Source organism: Coturnix japonica, chromosome 1 (assembly GCF_001577835.2).
Source record: "Coturnix japonica isolate 7356 chromosome 1, Coturnix japonica 2.1, whole genome shotgun sequence".
In the NCBI taxonomy this organism is placed as follows: domain Eukaryota; kingdom Metazoa; phylum Chordata; class Aves; order Galliformes; family Phasianidae; genus Coturnix; species Coturnix japonica.
In genome coordinates this window covers 12,785,211-12,812,982 of record NC_029516.1, presented here as the reverse complement: position 1 = coordinate 12,812,982, position 27,772 = coordinate 12,785,211, and the positions used below count along the sequence as shown (strand labels likewise).

The 27,772-nt window shown below is 41.6% G+C and overlaps 1 protein-coding gene across 3 annotated transcripts; it reads left to right on the top strand.

Annotated features, from left to right (window-relative positions):
* On the top strand, nt 1–27,203 carry NAMPT (nicotinamide phosphoribosyltransferase). 3 transcript variants are annotated; one of them, XM_015849527.2, is made up of 12 exons: nt 1–179; nt 11,420–11,576; nt 12,217–12,320; nt 14,743–14,871; nt 15,335–15,493; nt 15,838–15,974; nt 17,969–18,194; nt 18,473–18,592; nt 20,628–20,645; nt 22,539–22,679; nt 22,822–22,956; nt 24,300–27,203. In XM_015849527.2, the coding sequence occupies exons 1-12, from the start codon at nt 120–122 to the stop codon at nt 24,411–24,413; spliced, it is 1,500 nt and encodes a 499-aa protein (XP_015705013.1). In that variant the 5' UTR covers nt 1–119; the 3' UTR covers nt 24,414–27,203. The 3 variants fall into 3 exon arrangements, with proteins under 3 accessions (XP_015705013.1, XP_015705102.1, XP_015704941.1); XM_015849616.2 differs by lacking the exon at nt 20,628–20,645 and having other exon boundaries at nt 2–179; XM_015849455.2 differs by lacking the exons at nt 1–179; nt 20,628–20,645 and adding an exon at nt 1,040–1,163.
* Nucleotides 27,204–27,772: the final 569 nt, after the last annotated feature.

Here is a 27,772-nt window from a genome sequence, read left to right as displayed (position 1 = left end):
GTCCCCCCTTTCTCCTCTGTGCCCCCTCCCCGCACCGAGCGCCTGGCGGCAGCGCGCTGTGTCCGTGTGTCCGTGTCGGGGCCGGGCGGCGCAGCCCGCTGCTGTCGGTGCCGGGCGGCATGGAGTGCGCGGCGGCGGGCGCCGAGTTCAACATCCTTCTCGCCACCGACTCGTACAAGGTGGGCGCGGCGGGACGGACGGGGCCGGAGCCGGACGGGGGGTCACCTCTGCGGGCGCCGTTCCGGAGCCGTGAGCCGTGAGCCGTGAGCCCGCCGGGGCCGCTGCCGTTTTCCGCCGGCCCCGCGGCGGGAGGGAGGGAGGGAGGGAGGCAGCGAGCGCGCACGGCCTCGGGACGGCGCGGGAGGAGCGGCCGTAGGGTTCCGTAGGGCTCCGTGTGGCTCCGTGCGGCCCCGGTGCCGGCGGGGCGAGACAGAAAGTGAAAGCGGCGCGGCCCGGCCCGGCTCGGCCATGGCGGCACCGGGCAGCTCAGCCGCGGCACGTGCGGCCCCGGGGCGGCGCTGTAACGGGGCGGATCGGCCCCGCGGAGCCGCTCGTGGCGCGGCCGTTCGCTGCGGCGGCGGCTCCGTGTGTCCGCCCGGAGGCGGCGGTTGGAGGGAGCGCTGTCTCCGCCCCGGGCCGCGGGGTTTGACCCAGCCGCCCCTTTAGGCGCAGCGCAGCGGGAGCGCGCCCGGGGGCGAGCGCCGTGTGTGCTCGGGGCCGCTCAGAGCACATGGCTCCGGGCACGGCCATGGCGGGCAGCCCCGGCCGCAGGTACCGGCTGTGACTCCGGGAGGAAAGAACCAACTTTTTGTCTTTAGGAGCAGAATTGCGGGGTCAGGGAGGCGGTCGGTGCCCTGAACACCGCTACGTTATACAGCGTGTGTTAACGCTGCCGCCCCTTAAAGCTCTGACCGCTCGTATGGGGTCGGGTGTGTGCTCATACCCCACGGAGCTGAGTACGGGAGATGCTATAGCACGGCCGGGTCCTGCCGCTGGGGAATCCTGGGGCAGGAGGCCCCTTTTGTGCTCTGGTTGCTGGTTTGTGTTGCCATCTCTGCCAGCTCATGTCTGAGGGTGTGATGATACCATCATTATTTGATGTTATACAAAGGGACCCTGTTGTGAAGGAGTTTGTAGCACATACCATCACAGACTGCAGACAGGTGAGTTGGAACACGAGGAGACACCAACAGAACCTCAGTGTGGCTCTTTCCAAGCATCCTAAGGCTTCTATGAGACTCTGGAAACCACTTTCATTAAGGGCTCAATCTGATGATGACGCTTCCTAAGAACTACATTTTGGCCTTCTGTGTTAAGAGAGCTGGAATGACTTATTGAGAATGGAGAAGAGAAACCTGGTGGTGGCCGTTCAGTACTTGAAGGGAGCACTTGAAGGAGGGGGACAAACTAATAGTGCTGGGACAAGGAGAAATGGCTTTACACTGAAAGAGGGGAGATCTGGCTTAGATGTTAGGACGAAGTTAATTACTCAGAGGGTGGTGAGGCCCTGGCACAGCTGCCCATAGAGCTGTGGGTGCCCCATCCTTGGAGGAGCTCAGGGCTGGGTTGGATGGGACCCTGGGCAGCCTGAGCTGGTGGGGGGCAGCCAGCCCACGGCAGGGGATTAGGCTGGTGGGCTTTAAGGTCCCTTCAAATCCAGACCTCTCTGTGATTAAATTTAATGCAAATATGGGAGATCCACTTTTCTTCCCAGTTTGAGTATAATCATGTTAAGTATCGTAGACTAAGATTTAAGCACTGTCCATTTTCCATCTCAGTTGCGTACCCCTTCTCTTAAATTCACCAGATCTGTTGTGGGCACTGGAATGGCAGCTGGCCATGCCGTTCTTTTTGCTCGCTGTTCTGTAGGGATGCTGATGTGGTGACGTTCTGCCAGTGGTGAGGCTGAGAAAGGCTGAGTTCTTTCTAGTTCAGACTGAACTGGGGTTAAGTTCTCTGTTATGTTTGAGAGTGTTTTATGTTATATCAAAACCAGTTGGAGTTGCCTGCTTGGCTCTGTTAGGACCTTTCACATTGTCTCCCCATGTTTTATTCCAACCTTTAAGAACTCTTAGATCTTTGAGCAACACCCAAGTAGTTGCTTTTATCCTGTTAGGTAACAGGGGCACACATCACTTACCTGTTCCCTGAACGATACTGTCATTTCCTAATCAATGAAGCTCACTTAGTGAAAGCACTTTCAGTACAGCTGTACTAAAAAATCAGGTAGTCTACAACATCAGGCTTTTTGCAGGAGCACACTGTGCTATTAGGACAAATTGATCTCATGGAGTTGTTTTTTCCTGTACCCACCCAGTATTTCTTCTATATCCACCATTATGGCATCGGTTTATATGCAATATGGGACAATGTGAGTGCTCTGTTGCAGATTCTTAAGCTTCCCCAGGTCTTCCAGCAGTGATTTCCCTATTATGTGCCTCTGCTGCCAGGCCTGTGGTGGTCACGCAGTGCGGTGTGTTTGTATCTCAATGGTGAGTGAAAGCAGTTGTTAATTCTTTAGATCATAAGACTTGCAAGAAATTAATCCATGCAGCAGTGCCTGAGGAACTGCTTTGTGACAATGTCCAGTAGGGACACTATACTTTCAGTGGTGAAATGTCTTGCTGGTGACACAGTATTTGCTGGAAAAGGGAAACACTTGAAGCTCCTGTGAGGACCGTTGTGTTGTCCTGCCTTCCTTGTGACTCACTGTGCTTCCCAGCAAAGTCTTCCACCTTCTTCATCTCTGATGCTGCTGACACACTGCCTCTGCCTGTTTTCTCTTTGCTTCCCAGCTCTCTGTTTATCCCATGTTTGTGTATAGGCCACAAACCTTCCAGACAATACATCACCTGAGAGCTGTGGGAGAGCTGGCCTGGAAGAGTGTTTTGGTGGGCAGGTGTCAGGGATGGATGCACGGCTGCAGTGTGAGCTGCAGGACTGTCAGAAGGACCGAACCTTGTTTGCCAAACCAGTAATAGCTTATGTTGTTACCAGCAACGGGCCGTATTACTGCTGCTTGGGATGGTTTGTAATTAAGCTGATAGCTATAATAGGCTGTCATGCAGTTACCCCATAGGAGGAACTGACTTGATAGCTAGACTGCAAATGAGATGTGTGTCAGAATTCACTTCTTTCTGGATGCTTCAAGGAAGCTTAAAGATATTTTCTTCTTTCTTTTATTTTTCTTCTTTTTTTATTGAAAAAAAAGCAAAAAAACCAACAGTGTGCATCTCCTGTGTTGAATATTAAGTGTGTCATTCCAGTGACTTCTTTTACTCCACGTGGATGCAGAAGAGCACTTCAGAAGCGTTTCATGTGAGTGTGTTTATTCTCAGGCTCTGACAGCCTGTACGTTCTTTATTTATAAGGCTGCAGGTATGCGAGGAACTGTCATGACTATTCCTTATTGGTTTTGATTAGTACTTAATGGTGGCAAACTATTATTAACTGCACCTATATTTCTATATATAATTGAAATCTCTTGGTGTAAAAACATGGTTGTAAAACATGAGATTTTTTTGGTGAAGAATCTGCTGTAAAGTGCTACTTTAAAACCATCATATCTTTTCTGTGCATTTCAGAATACCTTTAGTTACAGTGCTTACACTTGACCTTGTTTTGTAGGTGAACGTGAACATCGTCCCTTAAAGCATCTTGCTGTTGTGTGCAGATTCCATGTAAATCTATCTGTCTGTGTGCACGTACTTTCATTATTTAACATAGTACTGACTGATTCCTTAGGTTTTTTTGCTCATTTTCCTCTTATTTTTCAGCCTATAAGAGATAATGGGTATACTAAAATACAGAGGCATTAGAAGTGATACAGAGCCAGCCTTCAGTCTCAGTCATAGCCTGTGTTAGTTTATCCTCAGTACTGCTTCATTTCCTCTGCTGTTTGTTAACTGCACCTTCCATGTAAGTTATTGGCAACCTCTGCTTTGAACCACTCTATCAGTTAAACCCAATAAAGTCAGGTGGTCTTTCAAATCATGACCTCTGTCTTTTCCTATGAGTTTTCAAATGACAGGTAATGCTAGAACAAGAGACAATCTTAGAGGTGCTTCATACAGATCTCTCCAGGATAAATGCTTGAGGCACTGCTGCAGAACAGTTATCTAACTCAGCACACTGTATTTGGGGGTGAGAATCCCCCAGATAAATAGTTTCCAGTACAGTTCATTCATTCTGATACCACATCCTGCAGAGTGGCTCTCCTTTTTGTTTGTCACGTACAGAGTAGTCTGGGTCAATGTTCACCTACGCTGTCATGGTTTTAGCGCATTTTAGCATGTGAGTGAGGCTGGCAGGATGTTGTCCAGCCCATAATTCATGCCCCAGTGATGTGCTGCAGATCCTGGAGTGCCCCAGTTGAGTGGACCACCAGGACTATGCTCCTTTAAGCTTGGCTACAGCATCTGGCTTTCAGGAATGGGACTCTTACACCCATTTTGCAATAACGAGTTTTCACACTAACTACAGAAAGCTCAAGTACCTTCTTAGTTGAGCTGGCATTATCTCTTGTGGAGGTACAATACAGGCCAGCCCTGCTGGCTAGATATGCAGAGTATTGTTTTCTTTGCTACAGAGCATAGAAGCATCTTTCTGATGGGTTGCAATAGCACCCAGCTGAGCAGCAGGAATGTGAGCACACCAGATTTCTCCACTGAGGTCAGAGCTGGGTTTCTCACATTCTCAAATGGTTGGTATGTATGGACTTAAATAACGTTCTTAAAGAATATCATTTAAAACTCTTTGCAATAAAGCTTGTAAACAGAGACTCTTATTCCAGACGGTTTGTTACCCAGCCTATATTAATATAAAACACAATTCTCCATTCTCACTGTTTTGTTCCAAATAACTCTTAATTTGTTTCTCTTAAATTCTAACAACTTAGAGTTGGTGTATTTTCTTGGGTGGCTGCTCTAAATCCATTTTTGTGCTTCATACTATTTTTCTTCTACGTTTAGTTGAGTAGAGGTATTATTTGTCCAGTATGCACCTTCATTTGGATTGAATTCAATGAGGAGCTATCACAACTGGAGAGTGAAAGTGCTCTATTTCAGACATAATTCACAGCCTTGTTATAGATAGTTGTTCCAAGGCTGTTTGCTGAAACAAAACCTAAGTCACAGTCTTTGAACTAAGTATCAAAAGACCTTTGAATGTATTTTGGAGTTCTGTTTTCTTGTAAGGGTCTCTTAATCTCGGTAGGAGCTTCTGCTTGGTCTTTGTTTGTTTCTGTAGAAATGGGAGTTTCCTGTAGAGCTTAGAGTCACTGCTGCTTATCAAGAGCTTGTCTGTACAGGTCCAGCTTCTGTCACCCAGTACCTGAAAGCACAGATTTATCAACGCTGTCTCAATCTGTAAGTCGCCTGAAATACATTTCAAATGCCATCTGTTGTCATCAGTTGTTCTTTCTACACTCTGTAGCTCACAGGCAGGTTCAGCACATCATCTGGCTACAAGGAAAGTTCAGGTATTTTCACAAGCATAGCTTTTGTTGTCCAAGGGCCTCGTAGCCTTTTATTGTGGGGTTGATTTTGTTGCGTTGGGATGTTTTTTGTTTTCCCCAGTGGTGTCCTCTGGCTCTTCTGTGAAGTGTTCCTGTTTCCTAAGGCTTGATCCTTTTTTGGATTATTTTACATTTATTTTGGGTTGGAAGGGACCTCAAAGCCTGTTTAATTCCCTCCCTGCTGACAGCAGGTTGTCACCTACCAGATGAGGCTGCCTTTTGACTTCCCTGCACAACCTTCTTACCATCACTGTGGTAAATAGGTGTTATTTCCCATGCCCCGGGTGTCCAAAAATCCCCAGTAATGAACAGAGCCATCATGGTGTGTTGTAGACAGATGTGCCCTCTAGGTTCAGCACCCTGCCTGGTAGCTTGCACACACAGCAGAGGATAAACAAAGGGCTTTTGGCTGATGGGTGAGTCCTTGAGGTGTACAATGATGATGTGGCTTAGCATAGTGGATCTGGAGCCTTCCTGTTATGGTTAAACACAACAAGAGTGGGGGGAAATGGGTTTTGTGGTTGCCTTCTCGCCTGCCTTCTCTCTTACCTACAGTAAGCGGTGGTTGGAAGGTGTGGTGCTGTAAGATTGAGGTTGTGTCTGAGGACCATAAAGTCCATAAGGTCCTTCTGGGCACCCAGTGGGTGCTTTGGTCTTGTAGAGGAAACCTGTAGCTTTGTGGAGTATTAAAGGAAGCACAAATTATTCAAAATTACAAAGACTGGTTAGATGTAAAATCACTTAATTGCCAGGGAGGTGTGTTTTTCACTGTTTAAAAGGGTTCTAGCGTGTGAAGAATAGAACTATGTCTTTCATATATAACTTGTAAAACAAATTCGGTCTTCTGATGAAGCTTAATTGATAAATATATCGATTTCTTTCAAATTTACATAAGTTTGCATCCTTAGAAGCAACTTTTTTGGATGCTAAGAGTTGCATATTTTTAGACTGAGATCTAATCTGAAGTAGAGAAATTAGCAGAACTTGTTATTCAGTATTTGATAGATGTTCATTTGGGGTTTTCTTTTTGCTTTTTGTTCTTCTTGGGTTTTATCTCTTTGGTTTTGGGCTGAATCTGCTGCAGTGATCTGGAGGATCAGTCTCCCCAGCCATGCTACATGAAGGATACCTCTGGCTGTTGGCTTTGCAGCTGGGTTTCAGCCCTCATGTTCTGCTGCTGTACTGTCAGAGCACCCTGTTCTGCTCTTATGCTTCAGAGCAGAGCTAGAATGGGAAGACTCTACGGAAAAGTGTTTAAATGCATCGGGGAAAGGTGGCACCAACTCAGTGTGTGCGCTGTGCTCTGTAAGTTACCCTGGGACCTGTAACTCATTTGATAGACAGGAATGTCTGGCTGGAGGAGATGTCTTTAAATGACTGAAGCCAGAGATTGTTTCAAAGACCGTAGCGGAAGATCATGCAAGCTTTCATTATAAGGCAAATGTTAACTGCAAATACCTGCCTGTCTTAGTAACTTGGGTCATTAAGCTTTATTAAAGAGACTTGAGTATGCGTACTCACATGGATGTGGTGTTTTGCCTTGCTTGAATTGCTGTGGATAAAACAACATTACGTTGTTTTGTTCCAGAGGACGTTCCAGGAATTCAGGTACTGGTTTGGGAATTGTTCTTGGAGTGTCTGCTGTATATATCTTCATTCAGCTCTGTGCTGAGTGCTCACTCTGAAATCACTAAGCTGCAGCATCGCGGCAGGATGAAGAATGAAAACAAAGGCAGTGTTTGGAAGCAGTGTGATAAAATGAAGTTCCAGCTTAAAGACCTGTCCCTTGCATGGTCAAAGAAAAGACCGGAACTTCTCACGCTGTCACAGTAACTTGTGTGGCAGCAAATGAACTTTCTGACTTGATTCATATTTTCCTCTGAGACCATTTAATAACTTTTGTTTGTAAGGGAATTGTGTGTATGTTCATACTCCCATTAGTCAGAAGGACCTGATATGTTTCCAGAATGCTCCATAGCAGGTTTTTATGGTGGTGGGTTTTGTGTTTGTGTGCTTATATGTGAGCAGAACTGTCTCAACTGGCATTGTTACTTCTTTTGGAAGTTCTGCCTAGAACTGGGGACACACGTGTCGCAGTTTATGGAGTGAGATGTTTCCAAATAGTTACAACTAAGTCTGAGAACTAGTTGGTAATTCTCCCTTTGGAGCGGCTGTGGAGCTGGAGCAGAAGAGTCTGTATGCTGTTAACATCTGCTCAGCAGTGCTTTGTTTGAAGTGAAGGCACACAACTTGCTATTACAAGCCTGGATTTTATTTGATTGGCCTTGGAAACTTCATACAAGTAAAGATAATGGAAAGATCTATAAATTGACTTTTTTGTTTATTTGACTGTTCCTTGCAGCACTGGAAACCCAAACACAACTGCTGCTATAGAAGAACCAGAAGATGCAATTGCACAGTCTAGTTGATTATCCAAGCTCAGTGAAATACTAAATAGAAGTTACATTTGAAAGGAAAATCGCCCACTGTTTTAAAAATTCCAAGTATACAGTTCTAACAGTACATATGTATGTATACATGCAATTACTGACTGCACTGCCCCAGCATCAGATTCCCTTGTGGCACACACTGAACATCACCCACCAAGTGGACCCAGGTCACTGGGCAAAAACAGTTCCACAAAGAGGCTTGCCCTTCCTGGAAGCTGAAAAGAACTAAACTGCTTTTCCCAATATGTTCCTTACATGTACTACAGGGACCTTATCTCCCTTGACAGTATGTAGGGAGCTGGCAGGACCACGGCGACTGATAGATCCTCGGGTGTTGGCCAACCAAGTGGCTTCTGCCCAATGCTTCTTCCAGTGCTTCAATGTCCCACCACCCATTGCTTTCAACATGGTTTTTAACAACCCACTGTATCATTTGATTTTACCAGAGACTGGTGCGTGTTGGGTGATATGGTAAATCCCCTCAATGCCATGATCTTTGGCCCAAGTATTTACAACATAATTTTTTTAATGAGTCCCATTATCTCCTACAAGTCTTCTGAGGTGCCATGTTGCCACAGGACTTGTTTCTCAAGACCTGATATGGTGTTTTGGGCAGTAGCATGGGGTACTGCAAATGTTTCAAGCAACCCAGTGGTTGCCTCCACCGTGGTAAGCACATAACACTTAGCATTGTGAGCCTGTGGCAAGGTGATGTATCAACCTGCCATGCCTCCCCATATTTATACTTTTGTCATCACCCTTCCCCCCCATAGAGGTTACATTCTCTTTGATTGTTTAATTGTGGCGCATGTGTCACAGTCATGAGTAACCTGTGCAGTAGTATCCGTAGTTAAGTCCACCCCTCGGTCTGTAACCCATTTGTATGTTGCATTTCTTCCTTGATGGCCCAAGGCCTTGTGGGTCAACTGAGGTAGAAATAATTCACTCTTTGCCACAAACTCCAAGTGGGACCTTTCTCTCCAGCAGCAGTGTAGAGGATGTTCTTTACATCCTGTCCCATCCATACTGGCCCCAGGGCCACGATATGAGCTATCTCCTGTTCTATCTGCTCAAAAGCCTGCTTCTCAGGGCCCCATGCAAAACCATTCTTCTTCTGCATCACCTGATAAAGGGGCTTACAATGAGTTTACAGTGTAGTTTGAAGCCTGCATCCTCCAGAAGCCCACTACACCCAGGAAAGATTGTGTCTCTTTCTTATTAGTGGGCGGAGACATGGCAGTGATTTTGTTGATCACATCTGTTGGGATGTGACAACACCCATCTTTCCACCTTATATCTAGAAACTGAATTTCCTGGGCAGGTCCTTTCACTTTGCTTCATTTAATAGCAAAACCAGCATGCAGAAGGATCTGGATTATTTGTTTTCCTTTCTCAAAAACTTCCCTTGCTGTGTTGCCCCACACAATAATGTCATCAGCGTACTGTAAGTGCTCAGGAGCACCACCTTGTTCAGTGCAGCTTGGATCAACCTGTGGCAAATGGTTGGGCTGTGTTTCCACCCCTGGGGCAAATGATACCAGGGATGCTGAATGCTTCTCCAGTGAAAGCAAGTTATGGCCTACACTCTGTAGCCAAAGGAATGGAAAAGAAGGCATTGGCAATGTCAGTAGTGGCATACCATTTGGCTGCTTTTGACTCCAGCTCGTACTGGAGTTCTAACATGTCTGGTACAGCAGCACTCAGTGGGGGTGTGACCTCATTCAGGTCACAGTAGTCTACTGTCAGCCTCCATTCTCCACTGGCTTTACACACTGGCCATATGGGGTTGTTAAAAGGTGAGTGAGTTTTGCTGATCACTCTCTAACTCTCTAGCTGACAAATCAGCTTGTGGATGGGGAGCAAGGCATCCCTGTTGGTGCAATTCTGCTGTCTGTGCACCATCTTTGTAGCAATCAGTACCTGTTGTTTTTTTACTCAAAGCAACCCCACAGCAGACAAATTTGGCCAGGCAAAACAGACAGCTGCTTAACACCTTCTGTGTCTACAGCAGCTATTCCAAAGGCCCATTGATACCCTTTGGGATCCTTGAAATATCCCCTTCTGATCAATACCAAGTATACAGGGAGCCCCTGGATCAGTCACAGTAGGGTGCTTTTGCCAGTCTCTACCAGTAAGGCTTATTTTGGCCTCCAACCTAGTCAGCTCTTGGGAACCCCCAGTAACCCCATGAATATAAATTGATTTTGTCTGTTGGTGACTTGAGGGCATTAGAGTGCACTGTGCACCAGTGTCCACCAGGGTCTTGTATTTCTGTGGTTCTGAGGTGCCAGGCCATTTAATCCACACAGTCCAATACACTCTATTATCCCTTTCCCTCACCAGCTGGGGGCAGGGCCCCTCTTTTTGTTACCTCTGTAGGTCTCACGGCTATTGCGGTGTCCCACAGCAACTGGAGCAATCACCTTTTTGGAGAAGTTCACCTTGGTGGCTGATCTGTCTTGCAATTCTTTTACCCATGCTTGAAGTGCAGGAGTGGGTTTTTTATGCCACTTCTTTGTATCTTCTCCATGGTCACATAGGGTAACATCACAAGGCAAAATGCAATATAGTCTTAATGTTGTGACTTGCATGAGCCAGAGGACGTCTTCTTTTGATAGCTGAGACGTTGGATGATGCAGTTTGTGAGGAAACCAAGTTGATCAGCCCTTCCAGTAGGCTGTTTTGGGAATCCTGGTCTCTATCAGATGTATCTGGTACCACCATGGATCCATCAGCATTAAGCATGGTAGACAGTTTGTCTATTGTATCTTCTTGATTGCTCTCCATTCTGTCCAGTTTTTCATCTACTTTTGCAGTGGCTGAAACACAAGCTCGTAGAGGGGTTAAATGTAACTCAAAGTCTTGAAGTTTATTAATCAGTTTGTTTATAAGGGGTCTTCTTTCCCCTCTGCCATACATTGCTGCAAATGTACTGGCATACCTTTCTGGTGCAGTCTTTGTGCACATATGCCACATACTTGGTGTACGCCTGACTCTCTCAGGATCATGCTCTTGGTCTGGGCCATTAAGTTGCACTGACCTCGTGGTTAAATCTGGGCCTTTCAGAAAAATGTAGATGTTCCATCAGCACCTTTTCAGGTTTTGCTGCACGGTGACCCCCAGTTGATCAAAGCAAAGTTGTGTGGATGGATGGTGAAGGAGCTGACCATGAAGGGTACTGAGGGAACAAAAATCTTGTTGTAGAAACAAAGAAAGATAAGGGATACAGACTTCTGAACTGAAAATCTAAGAAAACTGCTGGAGGGGACATCCCCTAAATGCTCACTGTGTAGAGAGTTAATGGAGGAATAGGTCGGAAGAGTTGGAGTGCCTGTAAGCTCTAACATACAAAGGTAGAGCTCTGCTGAAAACCATGATATGCCCAATGACTTTTGATTACTGTTGTGCTTTACAGTGTTGTTTCAAGCACTTACTGATGTTTTCTTTAATGTAGGTTACACACTACAAGCAATATCCACCTAATACAAGCAAAGTATATTCCTACTTTGAATGTCGTGAGAAGAAGACTGAAAATTCCAAGTTAAGGAAAGTGAAGTATGAAGAAACTGTTTTTTATGGTTTGCAGTACATTCTGAACAAATACTTAAAAGGTAACTATCTCAAATTCCAACATAAATACAGCTGTAAATACAAATACCTTAATTTTTATCAAGCCTTACTGGAGTCATATGGTTTAAGCAATTGCAGATTATCTTGGTTGGTATGTATTTATGTGATTGCAAATAGACAAATATTCCTAAAGCAGTAGCAGTGCTTACTCAAGTAATCAGGTTAGTCTGTCTGTTTCTATCACAGAAGTGCTTAATCAGAGACTGATTTTTAAGGCATCTCCACAGGGATTCTCCTGGAGCAGTAGAGCTGGAGCCTTGTGCTAGGCAGGCTATGTCTTGTGGAGTGTATTGAGTTTCATAATTGCTATACCATCCCATGAAAACCAGCGGTAAACAAAACTCATGATGAGTTATTAGCTATCATAAAAGACAAGAGATCTGAAATTATCCTTGAGCCACCTGCAGACCACAAGTCGATTTATGCTGTTGGCTTTATGAGCATCATAATCTACATAATAAATTAAAGTTGGTTTAAACAAGCTACTATACTTCATTTGATGTGTTCTCTGTGTCTTTTTTTAATTATTATTATTTTTTATTTTTTGAGGGAAAATAACACTTCTGTATGTAACCTCTTGTTATTTATTTTCTAAGCTTTTATTTGTTTCTGAAACCACAGGTAAAGTGGTGACCAAAGAAAAAATCAAGGAAGCCAAAGAAGTGTATAGGGAGCACTTTCAAGATGATGTCTTCAATGAAAAGGGATGGAACTATATTCTGGAGGTAAAACTTTATGAAAATAATACAAGATAACAAAGACTTAATGAATCAACTGTAAAATAGATATGGCTGTCTCTTTTTAAAACCAAGATATTTTAACCATAATAATGAAGAGTGGGTAGGTGTAGCTTTTTATGTACAGTGTGCAGGAATTGGCAGCCATCACAGAATAATCATTTAATTGTAAGAGAAAAGCAATGTCCATCCTTTCTTAGATGACAGATATGGCTTTGGAGGAGCTAAGGACTTACAGCTGCCATCAGCTATGTTAGAGTGTAAGCAGGGACTTGTTGACCAATCTCTGTTCGTAATTTAGCGCCTAGTGGTTGGTTGCATCATTTGTATTGCTGCCTGTAACTCATCATAACTGTTGTAATACTAATGCAGAAAGCATTACAACTTTTTGCTTGTGTTCCAGAAAACGTGTAAATGTGTTTTGTTCAGTTGTTTTGTTCATCAAGTTTTGTCAGAGATGCTTCGGTTCAACTCTGTTACGAAATACAAGACTTGACACATAAATCCCTCCAAGTCTTTCCACATTTTATCCTCTTTCTCTTTTGTTTGTAAATATGTCAGTCTTCAAGTAATTGCAAACATCTCTGTGTGTAAAAGCAGCATATTCAGACTAACAGCATTCTTCAGAGCAGTTCTAATCACTGCGGATGAATTAAATACTAAGCCTCACTGTGAATTCTAATGAACGTCATTTGATGCCTGGAAACAATTTTTAGCCCCTTGAGTTTATTTTCCTATTGCTACCCTGACTGAATGCATTTTATGGTGGCATCTGTTGGGATCTGTAGATAGATGTAGATATAAATAGGTAGGTAGGTAGGTAGGTAGGTAGGTAGATAGATAGATAGATAGATAGATAGATAGATAGATAGATAGATAGATAGATAGATAGATAGATAGATAGATTTATGGATATCATCTTGCAGCAAGGGTTGCCATAATGTGTGCAGGAGAGCCACTGTTTGCAAAGAGATACTTATGCAGAGGTTCACAGCAGCCTTATTTCCTTTTGAAATAACAACAGATGTGAATTCAAACTGCATTCTTATTTTAAGCTACACTGTACCTTGTGGACTGCCCTCCAAAATGTACTTAAAGTAATCTTGATTCCTCTTTCTCTAAACTGAATTGATAACTCGTTCTGCTGAGTGACTGTCTACACTGAGTTTTAACACTGTTTAACTAATGCCATTTCAGTGCATACCTTTGCCTTAGTTAAAACAGCCATTCCACATGCACCCTGTGAACACTGTTGTCATTGCTCAGGTTTTCTTGCCACAAGAGTCATAGACAAACAAATATGATTTCCCCTTTTTAATCTTAAATGTGAATGCGTGTCAAACTGGAAAAGTATGTTCCCTTTGTGTGCTTTATGCCCTTCTGCTCTTTGTACCTCTATAAAGTTACCACTGCTTGCTTTCTGGCTCTGTTATCTCGTTTCTTGCACTAGGTAAAGTGTAGAGGAAAAATGTTAGCATTCTGCCTGACATGTGTACCAGATTGTACTCAGTGTTTGCTGGGAAGACACCTTATTACAAATGAAAATGATGATACTGTACTGCTATGTTACAACCTTATTGCTTTTCACGGATAAAATCAGACCCTAAGGGACTTCTAAATCTCTTGGGCATTTTTTCCTCTTAAGTATACTTTTATCTTCATTGAATCATTAGTGAATATTTTTGAGCCTTTTGGAAGGTCTTACTGTCCTTTATTAAACCAGCACAGTCATCTCCAAGTCTGTAAAGCCCAGTTAATCACTGTTTTAAAGCTATTGTTGACAACTGACTTTTTGCAAAAGGTTTATTCCATAGAATATTTGGTTTTTCAGGGATGAAAGATGGAATTTGACAGAAGAATGGTACTTAAGAACTGGATTTTGTGCTTAGTAAATAGTTGAGGTGATAAAACGTTCTTTCAAGTAGATTCTAGTAGATCCTATTCTAATAAATTAACAAATCCACATCTGTGCCAAGCAAAACTACTGCAGCTTTTTAAAGGCTTAGAGAGCAGCTAAACTTCTTTTTCTTTCTTCAGGTGAAAGCAGTGAAGAAAAATGAGCAGCAAGTATTTCTTATTTCTGTGAATAGAGTCTATGTATTGTTAAGTAATATTTAAGCCCCTTTGCCTCAGTTTGCACAAGGAATGCAACTGAAAACCTTCATTTGATTTGATGAAGAAACTGTTGTGTTCTTTAGATTGGAGAGTTCTCCTCCTTTATTCCTATGTGGACTTTTTTTTATTCAAACTTGTCAGAATCTGAATAAAGTTTAATATTTTTAGATTTGAAAGAAAACACTAAAAAGCTTTATCAGGAGACTTGCAGACTGATTTTGATATACTGCAATCAAGTAAGAGAAGTAGTCTGTAACTGTCCTGTTGCCTAATGACACGGTTCTTTCTCACACAGAAATATGATGGCCATCTTCCTATAGAAATAAAGGCTGTTCCCGAGGGCTCTGTCATTCCCAGAGGGAATGTTCTCTTCACAGTAGAAAACACAGATCCAGAATGCTACTGGCTCACAAATTGGATTGAGGTCAGTCTTGGAAAGCTAGCATGATTTTTTCTAAATAAAAATTCATGCACTTGAATTAAGGGTTGAATCCTGTATTGACTTAAGGGAAGTCTCTGACAGCTTTCATTTTCTGCTTTACATAAGCGTCAGTTCTTTCTTTAGAGCTCATACGTAGACCTTTCCTTCCTACCTGGCAAGTGATTGTTATAATTGTATAGCAGTAGTTTCATTGGAAGGGAAAGAGGAGAAGGGGAATTACATATGACTGTAGCTCGGGAGCAATAATTCTTGAGATGGTTAATATTACCCCGCCTTATAAAGGTATTATAAAAACTTATTACTTTAACCTAAAGTAAACTGTTGGAGGCTTTCTGAATGGGAAGTGAAAATAAATATCCTGTTTTGTACCTGAGCGAATGTTTACTTAGGATTCAAAAATTCTCACTCAACATGTGCCTAATAATGGTTTGGGGTTTTGCTTTAGACTATTCTTGTTCAGTCGTGGTATCCCATCACAGTGGCTACAAATTCTAGAGAGCAGAAAAAGATTTTGGCCAAATATTTGCTGGAGACTTCTGGCAGCTTGGAAGGGCTGGAGTATAAACTGCACGACTTCGGCTACAGGGGAGTTTCTTCACAAGAGGTAATACAGCTTTTCTTGTAAGTGAAGTCTGATTTCAACTATAAAGGACAGCAGTGTGCATTTGTTAACAGTTGTAATTGCGTGCAACAGTGAAATTGTGAATTCTTAGAGTGCTGTGTTTGGACTTATGTGGAAGAAGTGGGTCTGGGTGCGTGGCGTGTGCCTGAACTGTATCAGAATTAGACTGGGAGAGCTTTCTTCTCCTTGGATGTTGTCTTTCTTGTGTGAATGCATGAAGAGCGTGTTGGTGAAAGAGGAACCGAGTCAGAGTTCTGTGCTTTCAAATTGGTGCTAGCCAGGCTTCTATATTCGGCCTGGCAACTGAAAGCTGCTTCGTTTTTCAGACTGCAGGAATAGGAGCTTCAGCTCATTTGGTGAACTTCAAAGGAACAGACACTGTAGCTGGAATTGCGTTAATTAAGAAGTACTATGGAACAAAAGATCCAGTTCCGGGATATTCTGTTCCAGCTGCTGAACACAGGTAGGATTTGTGGCAATTAAAACTTTTTTTTTAACAGAAAAAGTACATTTTGTTAAACTTGCCCATCTTTGTATCAAGGAATGTGTTTGGGTTGTTTTTTTTTTCACTGTAAAGGAAAAGTGAAAGCTTTGCTTCATCTGTTTCATTTATTCCCAGATGACTGAGGCTAAAGTTCTATACCAATGCCTCCGTATCTTCTAAGGGGCTCAACAGTGGTGTGGCTGTTGTTAACTGTAGATGTTTTTAAACTATAAACTTCCTAGAAGAGTGCAGCAGGAGCTGATGATCCTTGTGGTGGGTCCCTTCCAACTCACAATATCATATCATTCTACATATAGGAAGTATTACTTCTTGGAAAGAGTAGTCAGGCACTGGAATGCACTGCCCAGGGAGGTGGTGGAGTCACCGACCATGGGAGTGTTCAAGAAACATTTGGATGTGGTGCTGAGGGATATGATTTAACTGGGAAGTATTAGTGATGGTTGGACTGAATGATCTTCTAGGACTTTTCCAACCTTGATAATTCTGTGATTCTGTGATACATGTACACGATTATTTTTGAAGTGGAACCTGATGGCTTACAGGTAAAAGATATTGAAGATACATGAACTTCACATTTACAATTTCACTTAAAGTAAAATGAAAAGCCATAGAAGGTACAACATTCCCAGCATGTTTTCCCCATTCTGAGGTTTTCTATCAGCATAAGAGATTCAGCCAGTAATATAATCCTCTATTTGTTGTGAGTGAATTTGAGAGTAAGGAGTTAATCTCAAACAGGCATTTGAGATGAAAACCTCTGCTTTTGATATTGGAATCGTCTGCAGGGTCAGGAGTGAGTGCAAATCTGTGGATGTTACTTGTGCATCTGCAGACTGAAATGAGCACAATGAAAGGAAAGACCTCTTCTGTTTTTTCTTAGCTAGTACAAAATATAGTTCTTTTGAATAGAGGCTTTCATTCAGAATTGCAAGGAAGATAACAGAAAAGCTTACAGGAATTGTTCTGATAGAGTAGGGATCAGCTTTAAAGGTACTTCATTTCATTTCACTTTCTGGATCCTTGCTGTAATGCTGTTCTGGAACTGCTGCTTGGTGTGGCTCTTTGCAAGAAACCTGCATTTCTCCAGAACTGTTCTGCTGTTCCCCACCTTCCATTGTGAGGTGGTGCTGTGTGCAGGGCTTCATTCTGGCACACAGGGTTGTTCTTGTGACCGCTCCAGCCTCCTGGAAAGTGATTTTGTTTTCTCTCTTTGGTCCTGTGACTCAGGGCTCATCTGCTTAAAAGTTAATGCTGGCATTTTGGGGGAGAAATTGCAATACAAGTTAGTTCTTACTGCACACCGATGCTTTCTACAAGTGTTTTCTCTGTTCACACGCAAATAATTGATGTAAGTTGTGCCAGCCACCTACAGACGGCCTCTGCACATCAGCTGGCATTCAGGATCCTACTGCCTCTCTTAGCAACTCTATTCATATGCTTGCCTGTACCCTTGTACCAAGGGTGATGCTCTGAGATTCTTCTGGAAGAAGCTTTGTGATGGGGAACTTGGTGGTTTCAAATTGTTATCCAAAATAAATCTTAGAAGAATCTTAACACTTTTTCTAATTTATGCTGCTAATTATCTATTTCCTATTTGATAGTCTGAAGTTGCCAGAGCAGATGGTCTGTTCTTGCATTTGTAATTCCTTAATTGTCTGCATTTTGGATCTAAGAGAAACTCACAAATGCAGAATGTAAATAAGTAAAACTAAGTCACGTGTTAAAGATGCTTCACATATGCAGTGTTTGTCTAAGCTGCCAGAGGTGAATTCATGCTGCTGTCGGTATATTTGCTATCCACGCAAGATAGAGCTCATAAGAACGTAATTTGTGCTGCCCTGTAATCATTTTACATATTCTTATCTTGATTTATTTCTGCTAGGAAATACAGAATGTGTGATTTATCAGAAATGCTGCTCTAATGTGTTTTCTTTTTCCTATTGACTTGACAGCACCATAACAGCTTGGGGGAAGGATCATGAAAAAGATGCTTTTGAACACATAGTGACACAGTTTTCTTCAGTGCCTGTATCTGTGGTTAGTGACAGCTACGACATTTATAATGCTTGTGAAAAAATATGGGGCGACGACTTAAGGCATATAATTGAAGGCCGAAGTCCAGAGGCACCACTTATTATTAGACCAGATTCTGGGAATCCCCTCGACACTGTTTTAAAGGTAACACTTTATGTTCTTTATATATGAAGGAAGGACAGTTTGTTTTGTAACGGCTGGCTGGCCGGCAAACCTAATGTTGTAGTGTACAAAACCATGACAGTAGCATGCTTTGAATTGTGTACCTATGAAAAATCTAGACTTGTATCTCATTTAAATATAGATTTGGCAGCTCCTTTGCAGTCTGAATTGCTTCGTTGTTTTCATTAAATGCATTCTTCCATACCATTTCTTGAAGCTTTTATAACAGTTATCGGTTTTGCTCTTTTTTTTCCCCATAGGTCTTGGAGATCTTAGGAAAGAAGTTTCCCATCACAGAGAACTCTAAAGGCTACAAATTGCTGCCACCATATCTCAGAGTTATTCAAGGGGATGGTGTGGATATCAACACGTTGCAAGAGGTGAGAGATCTGTTCACATGTCAGGGTGATACTCACAATGTTGCTGTTTAATCTGGTATCTGTTCTAACTAGTCAGGTGTTGCAGTTTCACTACTGACCCCTCCTTTCCCTTTGTCCTGGACGCTGGCTGTGATATCCTTCCATGTAAAACATGTTCCTTAAAACCCCACAGAGAATAATTAAGATGCATAAACAACTAAAAGACATCACCTAATCTTAGCGTTGTAACCCTTCTGCTTGCACTGTCTCATGTTTTTGATTGCTTTTGTCCTGTCAGTCAAACCTTATTCAGATAAAAATCTGGCAATATTTGCTCCTCTCATTGTCACTTAAAGCGTGCTGCATAATTGCTGTGCTACAGCAATAGTAGTAATTAACTGGTTGGGTTCATTAGGTACATATGCTCTGATGAGTGTTTGTACTTGGAATTTTGAAGGTGTGGATTTTAAAAACAAAGGTAAAGGAGGTAAGGAGTCCATTGGTTTGGTGACCAGTGGAGCGAGGGCTGTTGAAAGCCCAAATGAACAGCAGATTAGGCTGTGGTCTGAGTCAGATTGGCCAAGTTGGAGCATTGGTGCCTGAATCTGGTAAATATACATAATCTTTGAGTAATGACGCTGGAGAACCATCTCAGCAAGACAAAATCTAGTTATTTAGTGGTTCAATATAATAATAAACTTAGCATTCACAGTGACTTCAGAACAGAACTTAACTACAACTTGGTGCTATTGTTAGGCCACATATGTACTAGTCACAGACTCATGAAAATCTGGACCGTTAATTCTTGTAGGAACTCGAAGTTTTCATTTTGTCAGTTATACTTGACAGAGTTCAGAGAGGTGATGAGCTCATAGAGCATTGGTTGTAATCAGATGAAAGGTGATACGGGACTTGAGCACCTCTCATATGAGAAGAGACAGAGCGGATCTGTTCAGCTTGGAGAAGAGGAAGCTTGGGGGAATCTCATCCGTTTGTATAAATACCTGAAGGGACAGTGCAAGAAAGACAGAGCCATGCTGATTAGTGGTGCCCAGTGACAGGACAAGAGGCAGTGGGCACAACGTGGAAATACCAGAACCATTATTTAAAGTTATTGATGTTGAAGGATAAAATGCATTGTTCTTAAAGTTCTATAATAGAAAAATAATCCCAGTAGTTAATGGGAGAGGATAAAAGGCAGGAGGAGCAATTTTTTTGTTGTTATTTTCCTCCAACTGTTGCTGACTGTGAGTAAAGACTTACCTGTAATGTGTAGAAGTGGATAGAGGGTCCAATTCCACAGGGCTCACAGAGTAGATATAACTCACTGCTGATTAGTGGCCACCTTCTCTTCTTGCCTGACTGTAACATCACTGTGCACCTCACATCAGCTTTGGTTGTTGAACTGCTGACCATTAAACTAATTTATGCCACAGATGTAACAGCAAACTAACTTGGGTGAAAGCAATTGATTTTTTGGTTCTTTTAGTGAATGAAGTTGTCCCATAAAGCAGGATAATAATCACCGGCACAATACAAGATAAACTGTTGTCTTGAGCTGGGGGAAGCAGAAAAAGAGGAAAGCAACACTTAACACTTCTAATTTGGCAGCAGCAAGTTATGTTGGAGCAAGACCACAAGCTTTGCACCTATTTTAGTCGTGCTTAAAATTTCATGGATTTTTCTTTCCTTTTATGTCAGCAAAACCGAGGTTACTGTGCTGACTTGTGAAAGAATGGATAATAGCTTGCCATTTAAAGAAAAAAAGCTTGAAATATAATTCATACATTTTAAAAAGGAGTTTACATGAACCCAAATGCACTGTTGGGACCATCTTTTTTCCCCCCCCTCTGAACCCTTATGGAAGTGATCATTCTAATTATTCCATATAAGCCTTAGATTCTAGGCACAACCGGTGATGGATCTGACGAGTGGTAATGGGTATAACAGGAAAGTTAGAATGAGTAATTACAGATCAGTCTCGTTGAAGTAGCTGAAAGAAAAATACAGAAAAAACTCAGTATAAACTGGATTTTAAAATTCTTTGTTTTAATAGGGATTGCTGGTAGAACAGGTAAGGAACCTTTTCTGACTTTCTTCCAGTATTTTTCACTTCAAAAATCATTCCAATCTGCTAACTCCACAATACACTACACTTTCAAAGGATTTCCTGTTGAACATTCAATTTCCAGATGTCTTTAAATGGTTATAAAGAAAGAAAATCCTCTAACCTGGAGTCACAATCGTTAATCACGCTCATAATGGTCAGCAGGAGGTGGTCAAAACCTTAACAACAGAACTGTTCTTTATGTAGGTTTGAAAATGTGAGACAGTAAATTGTTCCCTATTGGTTTTTCCTCTGGGGAGACTTCAGAACAGAAGGATAGAACTGGATCAGAGTCCAGGTGGGGTTTACCAGCATTTGCCATATCAAAAGTCAGCAATAAATAAGCAGATTCCCTTTCTGGGAAGGCCTGCTTCTTTCTGCCTTACTGGGCTTTATATATGATGAGAGGATATTGAAAGTCCTCTTTATCATCCTTTCTTTGTCAGGTACAGCAACTTCTGAAATGCATCAGAGAGAATTCTATTTGCACTGTAATGATCTCAAACCCTTTGTCCTGTATGGATCCTCCTTTTAAAACTGCTTCCAGGAGAACCTAATCACCTGAAAATACATGCTCCTTTTGTACAGGGTTGCTGTTGGGAAGGATGTGATAACTACTACTAAATTGCACAGGATTTTCACGTGCAGAGGCACTATTTACTCAAGATATAGAGTTTCCAAAGGGCTCCTTCCTTAGGCAAAGGTCATGGGAGTGGGGCCTGAGAGTCCTGCTTGCTTTCTTGGATGAGGCTGAGTCAGCAGCTGCCATTAGACTGAGGAAAGTAAGATCTCAGCAGAATAAATGTCTGTTAAATATCTTGTGGAAGATTGTTTAAGATGTTCTCTCACAGTTAGGTCTGTGAAAGCAAGAGCAAATGCTCATAGGTGGGCATAGGTTGTACATGAGCCAGCAGTGTGCTCTGGCAGCCCAAAGGGCCAACCATACCCTGGGTAAGGCTGAGTATCCATTGAGACAGTCTACATGCAATTAGATGGATAAATACTCTGTTTACTTTAGCTACCCATTTACTGCTATCTGAAAGTTGTCACTTTTCCCCACCCCCACTACTTTCCTTTGGAAAGCTTCATTTTGCCTTAGCTGTCTCTAAAAGACTTAACATCAGCTGCTCCTGGAACAGTTGTGTTATCTCTTAACGTGGCATTTCTTTTTGATGTAAGAGGCTGAACATGCACAAAAAATTACCAGATTTCTCATGATATTCGTTTCTGCAACTGCACTGTTGCCTATGGGTTATATCCTTCCGTTCTGCTCCTCAGCTTCCTTTTATCTGGATGGATGGGGCTTTGCTATTTCACCAACTCCAAAGCTTTCTCTTTTACTTTTATTAGTGAAATATTTAGGAGATATGAGTTCAGACATTCTTACTGGGGCTTTCGCTACCTTTTTAGCCTTACGTAGGTATAACAAGTTATGGAAACAAATCTTTGCCATTTATGAGTGTGACTAACCCAACACCCATGACTCCAGGCTGGGGGATGTCAGGTTTGTGTAGATAGAATGGGATGAGGGGAATGCTGTAGTAAGCTTTAAATTGTCTGTCAATACTAGTGCAGTTCACATTGATCTGTATCTGCCTCAGAAGGTGCCAAAACCATGTTCTAAGCAGCTTTATGATCTCCATTTCTAAATTGCTACTCTTAATTCTAGACAATGTGATTTTCCAATTCCGTTTTTAAGTGATCTGCTGCATGCCAAGTATTGACAGGATTGTTACGTACATCTCCTGGAAACTGAATGTTAGTTGGCTCAGTTGTTCTTGTTCAAGTAGTACGTTATTTTGATGGAAAACCAGCATGGCCTGAGAGCATATTCTATCATATTTTTCTTTTTATTATTAGATTGTGGAGGGAATGAAGAAGAATAAATGGAGTATTGAAAATATCGCCTTTGGATCTGGTGGAGCTTTGTTGCAGAAGTTAACCAGAGATCTCTTGAACTGTTCCTTCAAATGTAGCTACGTGGTAACCAACGGTCTTGGGGTATGTCTTACACTACTTCTGCCATTATGTTTGCAGCAGGGGCCTCCCCACCTGACAAACCTTTTCATACCTCCTGTTAGATTACTGCCATCTACATAAGGTACGCAATTCCTACAAAGCCCAATGGTTCTTTTGATTTTAGGTAAATGTCTTCAAGGATCCAGTAGCTGATCCAAACAAAAGGTCAAAGAAAGGCCGACTGTCCTTGCATAGGACACCTGCTGGAGATTTTGTGACACTTGAAGAAGGAAAGGGAGATCTTGAAGAATATGGCCAGGTATGAATTCTCAAGGCTTATTACATCATTCTTTGTGTAGGACTAGACTGGGGAAAAAGAAAAGTTCATCAAAAACAAAATGTGAAATTGTATTTTTGTTCAACTTCTGTCTCAGTACTTCAGAAGTGCTGCAGAATTCAGTAACAGTGTAATGCTGGATGTTGTTGGAATGTCCAGGTTGTACAATTATCCGTCTTTTGTTTCTGTTGAGAAACAAGAGAGTGTTGCTTTGTTTCCCAAAACTAGTTTATCTTAATATAGTAGAATATTAGAAGGATATGGAACTATTGGAGAGCCTCCAAAAGGGGGCAGCGAAGACAGTGAAAGGTCTAGAGGGCAAAACACTGATCCTTACGGGTCCCTTCCCACTTGAGATGGTCTATGAGAATATTATGCAAGCCAAGCATTTCTGTATGAGCCACGTTGTGAAATTCAAGTAATGTCCTGAGGTGGAAGTGGGGAGAAGGACAGATTTTATTGAACTTGTGTCTGCTTTCCAATTTGAGATTTGTGAAACAGCTCCTTCAGGTGTTAATGTGCTGTGCCCGGAGTTTCCCAGTTTTCAAAGATGTAAATTAATCCACAAATTCAGTTTCCTTGTTAATTCTTTGCAATCACAAAATTAAGTGCTATTTCAGTAAAACAAACACGATCTTTAGGCCAGTCTCCAGGCTTGCAGCTGGAAATCTCTTTAATTTTTCATTGTGCGAGCAATAAACTGTTTAACTGCATGTCTCTTCCTGAATTAAGAGGTTTGAAAATAAGCAAGCTATCAAATTGCATTTCGGCCATTAAAAGCTGGAAGAATCTTGAGTTTTCTGTGCTACAAGGCAGAGGAATAGTACTAGGCACACAGTTTTATGCAACAATAATCATTAAACTGACATCTCTGAGAAATTTAAACACAGAAAGCAAACAAACTCCATTGATAACATGCTCTGGATGCAGAGACCTAAGAAACAGACTCTGTGTCTCGAAGTATGATGATAGGACAAGTGATAATGTTACTAAACTAAAAGAGGGGAGGTCTAGATTAGATAATAGTAAGATTCTCTGTTATGAGTGTTGAGGAACCTCTTCAACTCAGTCATAAGACTTGGTTGTTGTCTCCTCTCCTAGCTAATCTAACAGAGTCTGTTTAGCTTATGTTGTTCTGTCTTTGGCCAGATGTGGACAGCTTGCTTCAGGGACTACTTAGCACTAAACTGCTGTCTGTGTGTAGGGTAGCTTAAATCCTTTCTTCTGTGTGGCAGTGTGAGATAGCAGAAGGTGAAAAGATGAGGTATCATGGCAGTCACGAATCGACCAAATCAGCATTGCTAAATCAATGGTGTTTCTTGCAGGATCTCCTTCATACGGTATTTAAGAATGGGAAAGTAACGAAGTCGTATTCATTTGATGAAGTAAGACAAAATGCCAGGCTGAAGAACAGTGAACTAGAAACGGCGTCTCACTAAGTTTCATTCCATGTCTGTGTATGTGTGTAACAAGTATGTACTGCATAGCTACTGGATTTACTGTACAGATTTGTGTGTTTGTGTTTTATGACATTGTAGCCAAATTATTTGTTGGTTTATGGACATACTGCCCTATCTTTTGCCAGCCTTTAGAAAAGATAAAATCAGGAAATGGTACTTACATTGTAAAACATATTTAATGCTAAAGTGTGCTTTTTAGGGCCCTTTGCCAGTAGTGATTCAATCTGGTATTGATCTTTTCACAAATGAGACAGAGCTGAACTTTTTTATATATAACAGAATATCACAAAATGGATTTACATAAAATTATCATGATTGCTTTATGTTTATATTTAACTTGTATTTTTGTACAAACAAGATTGTGTAAAATATATTTAAAGTTTCAATAAGTAAGTCTTTCCAACTTTTCATGATTTTTATGAGCACAGACTTTCAAGAAAATATTTGGTGTGGGGGGGAGAATCCATTGCCTTTTGTCCATTAATCAGCAAATAAAACACGGCCTTAAAAGTTTGTTGTGACATTGTACCATTTGACGACTAAATCAGGACTTGTATCTCCTTCTGATCCGATAAAATTGCTGACCTCACCGTTTCTTGTAGTTGTCTGTATCAGTTAGTCTGCATCAAAAGAGATTTACTGTTCTTTTTAGAAGGTTTAGGTACTTACAGGCCTCGCTGGCACAGTGAGGTATGTAAATGGAATGCCAAATTTGAAAGGATTCTCTACTGCAACTTAACTTGCCAAGTCTGTCCCACTTGGCATATGCACCTCAATATTTTAAGAGTAAAGTTTTTAAGAGATCTCCTCTTCCACTATAGAATATATGTGTAAAATATTGAAATATGGAAGCGGTGTATTTTAAAGTAATTACACTTCTGGGTTTATTTTTCATATACTGTAAGTGACATGACTTTAAAGCAGAATACTGGACTCGGTAGTGCACTTTTTTACTTTTTTGTATTTTTTTCATTGATTTGCCTTTTGTCAGACTGGATGTTAAATTGTAAAAAATGTTTAACTATTTTTGTTAACAACTTCAATAAAACTTTATGCTAGCCAAACTGCTACACGAATGGCAGAGCTGTTTCCCCTTCTCCCCCATCTCACTGGGGCGAGGAGGGGCTTTCCTTTTGCAGAGGGTAACTGTAAGCAGTGTTTGAGACAGACTTCTGAACTGTCTGCACTTGGTCGTACCAGCTCTCTGCATATGCTTGATCTAAATATCTGCTGGAAAACGCAGTTGTTGAGGATTTCATTTGAGAAGCTATGTAGTAACCTCTGAAATGTTAGTGCTGTAGGCTGGCTCTCGCTACAGAAGGAACGCCTCCCTTACTTAAAAAGAACAACAGCAAAAGCAAACGGCTTCTGTATTTTAATGATCAACCGTCAATGACTTCATATACTGATATAATTAATGCTTCTAATTAGGAAATGATGTAAAAAGAAAACGTTAGAGGTCCTCTGAAACCGCTTAAGCCTACGAAAGTTATACAAAACATGCATTTAAAGGAAGATTGAAAAGCCATACTTCATTGTTTTTATTCTCTCACCCAAAAGGGCCACATCAGAGCATTCAGAATCTTTCTAGGGTTTGTGGTTAAGGTATTTATGCCCGGTCTCAATAGTTCTTGTTCATAAAAACTTGTTTTCCCACTCCTGTTGTGTGTAATTATACATTTAAGTGATGTATTGTTTCAAAACTAGAGCTTTAGATGCTGACCTTTCACACTGAGGAGCTACCTTCCCTTTGCTGTTAGTGATACCGTTTGTATTCGGCCAAGAAGGGATTAGTACCAATAGCAGGTAAATAGTACAGAGCCTATTTTCCTCCTCCACACGTGTCCCGGGGAATTTTATGATGTACAGTTTAAAAACAAACAAAAAAAGAAGTAAATGCTGCTTTCATTCTGTACCAATAAAAATTTTGATAACTATTAACTACCCACAACTGATATTTTTGTATTTGGGAACCGAGGATATGCTGTGGAAGCACTGTTTTCTTTTGTATCGCAATGTGCATCAGTATTTGTTCGGTGTTGTCTAAAATGTAGCTTGCTCGTTGGAGTCTTACAGCAAATTCTGTGTGTGCACGTCACTCTCGGAAGTCGTCATGTCACTCATCTTGGTAAATGCTGATGTGTTTAAAAGAGGGGACTTGGGGAGAAAAACACCCGGTGCTATTCAGACCCAAATACACGTTTCTCTGTGTTTGACGGCTTGTTGTTTTGGGCGTCAAGGAGTTGACAGAAGTTTCTGCAGTGCTTAAACCATACGGTATCCTAATCCTTCCACATAAAAACAAACAGCATGTTTAAGCTTGCTTTAAATTACTAGATTTGTAGTCATTGATATATTTTAATTATCCCCATTTCATAATAGAACACGGTATTTGTATTTAAAAATAGGAACTGGGAGTTTTGTGTTAATACCTTATTTGTAGCCATATTTAGCATAAGAAATGGATTTTATAAAACTATTTTTCTTGAGCTGCATGATTATGAAAAGATGTTTTGGTTTTTTTCCTACTTTGAAAGCTGGGAGGAGAGAATAGAAGAGTACTTCACTGTTTGGATTGCCAAAATCAAAACTAAGTTGAAGCATATTTTTTTTTCCTGTAGGTTTTTACATTCCTTCTTAACCTGTTTAGTGAAGAATAAATATTCCTCACTTAAATCCTCTGTTAAAGTAATTCTAATGTACTTGGCATCAAATACAAGTATGTAATACACATGGAAATAAAGTTTAGTTCTGGCAGTGAAAACAAGAGCCATTTGCCTGTGTCTTAAAGTTGTGATGTTGGGCATCAGACTTCATTCATGTGCTCTTTGTTGCTGAACAGATGGGGAGCATAGCTGTGCTGTCACAGTCTGCTGTAGAAGGGCTGCTCTCACAGCTGCCATGCAGTTTGTGGTCAACTTTGCTCTAAAAAAGAGAAGGAAAACTGAACTCTCTTTTCAGCGGAGTGTGAGCGTGTCTGTGGTTCAATATTGTGTGTGTTCTGCTTAAAGATCATAGAATCATAGAATCATAGAATGGCCCAGGTTGAAAAGGACCGCAGTGATCATCTGGTTTCAAACCCCTGCTGTGTGCAGGGTCACCAACCACCAGACCAGGCTGCCCAGAGCCACATCCAGCCTGGCCTTGAATGCCTCCAGGGATGGGGAAGATGGAGCACTTGTGATTGGATTCGCTAGAAGGTCTTATCCACGGCCTACATTTCATGTAATCCTTTCTCAAAAATGTTTTAATTTTCACATGTCTATGTGAAAATGCTTTGGTATCTATCTGTATATTGTCTCTTAGTAGAAAGAACAGCTCGTCCCTTGAATGGGATT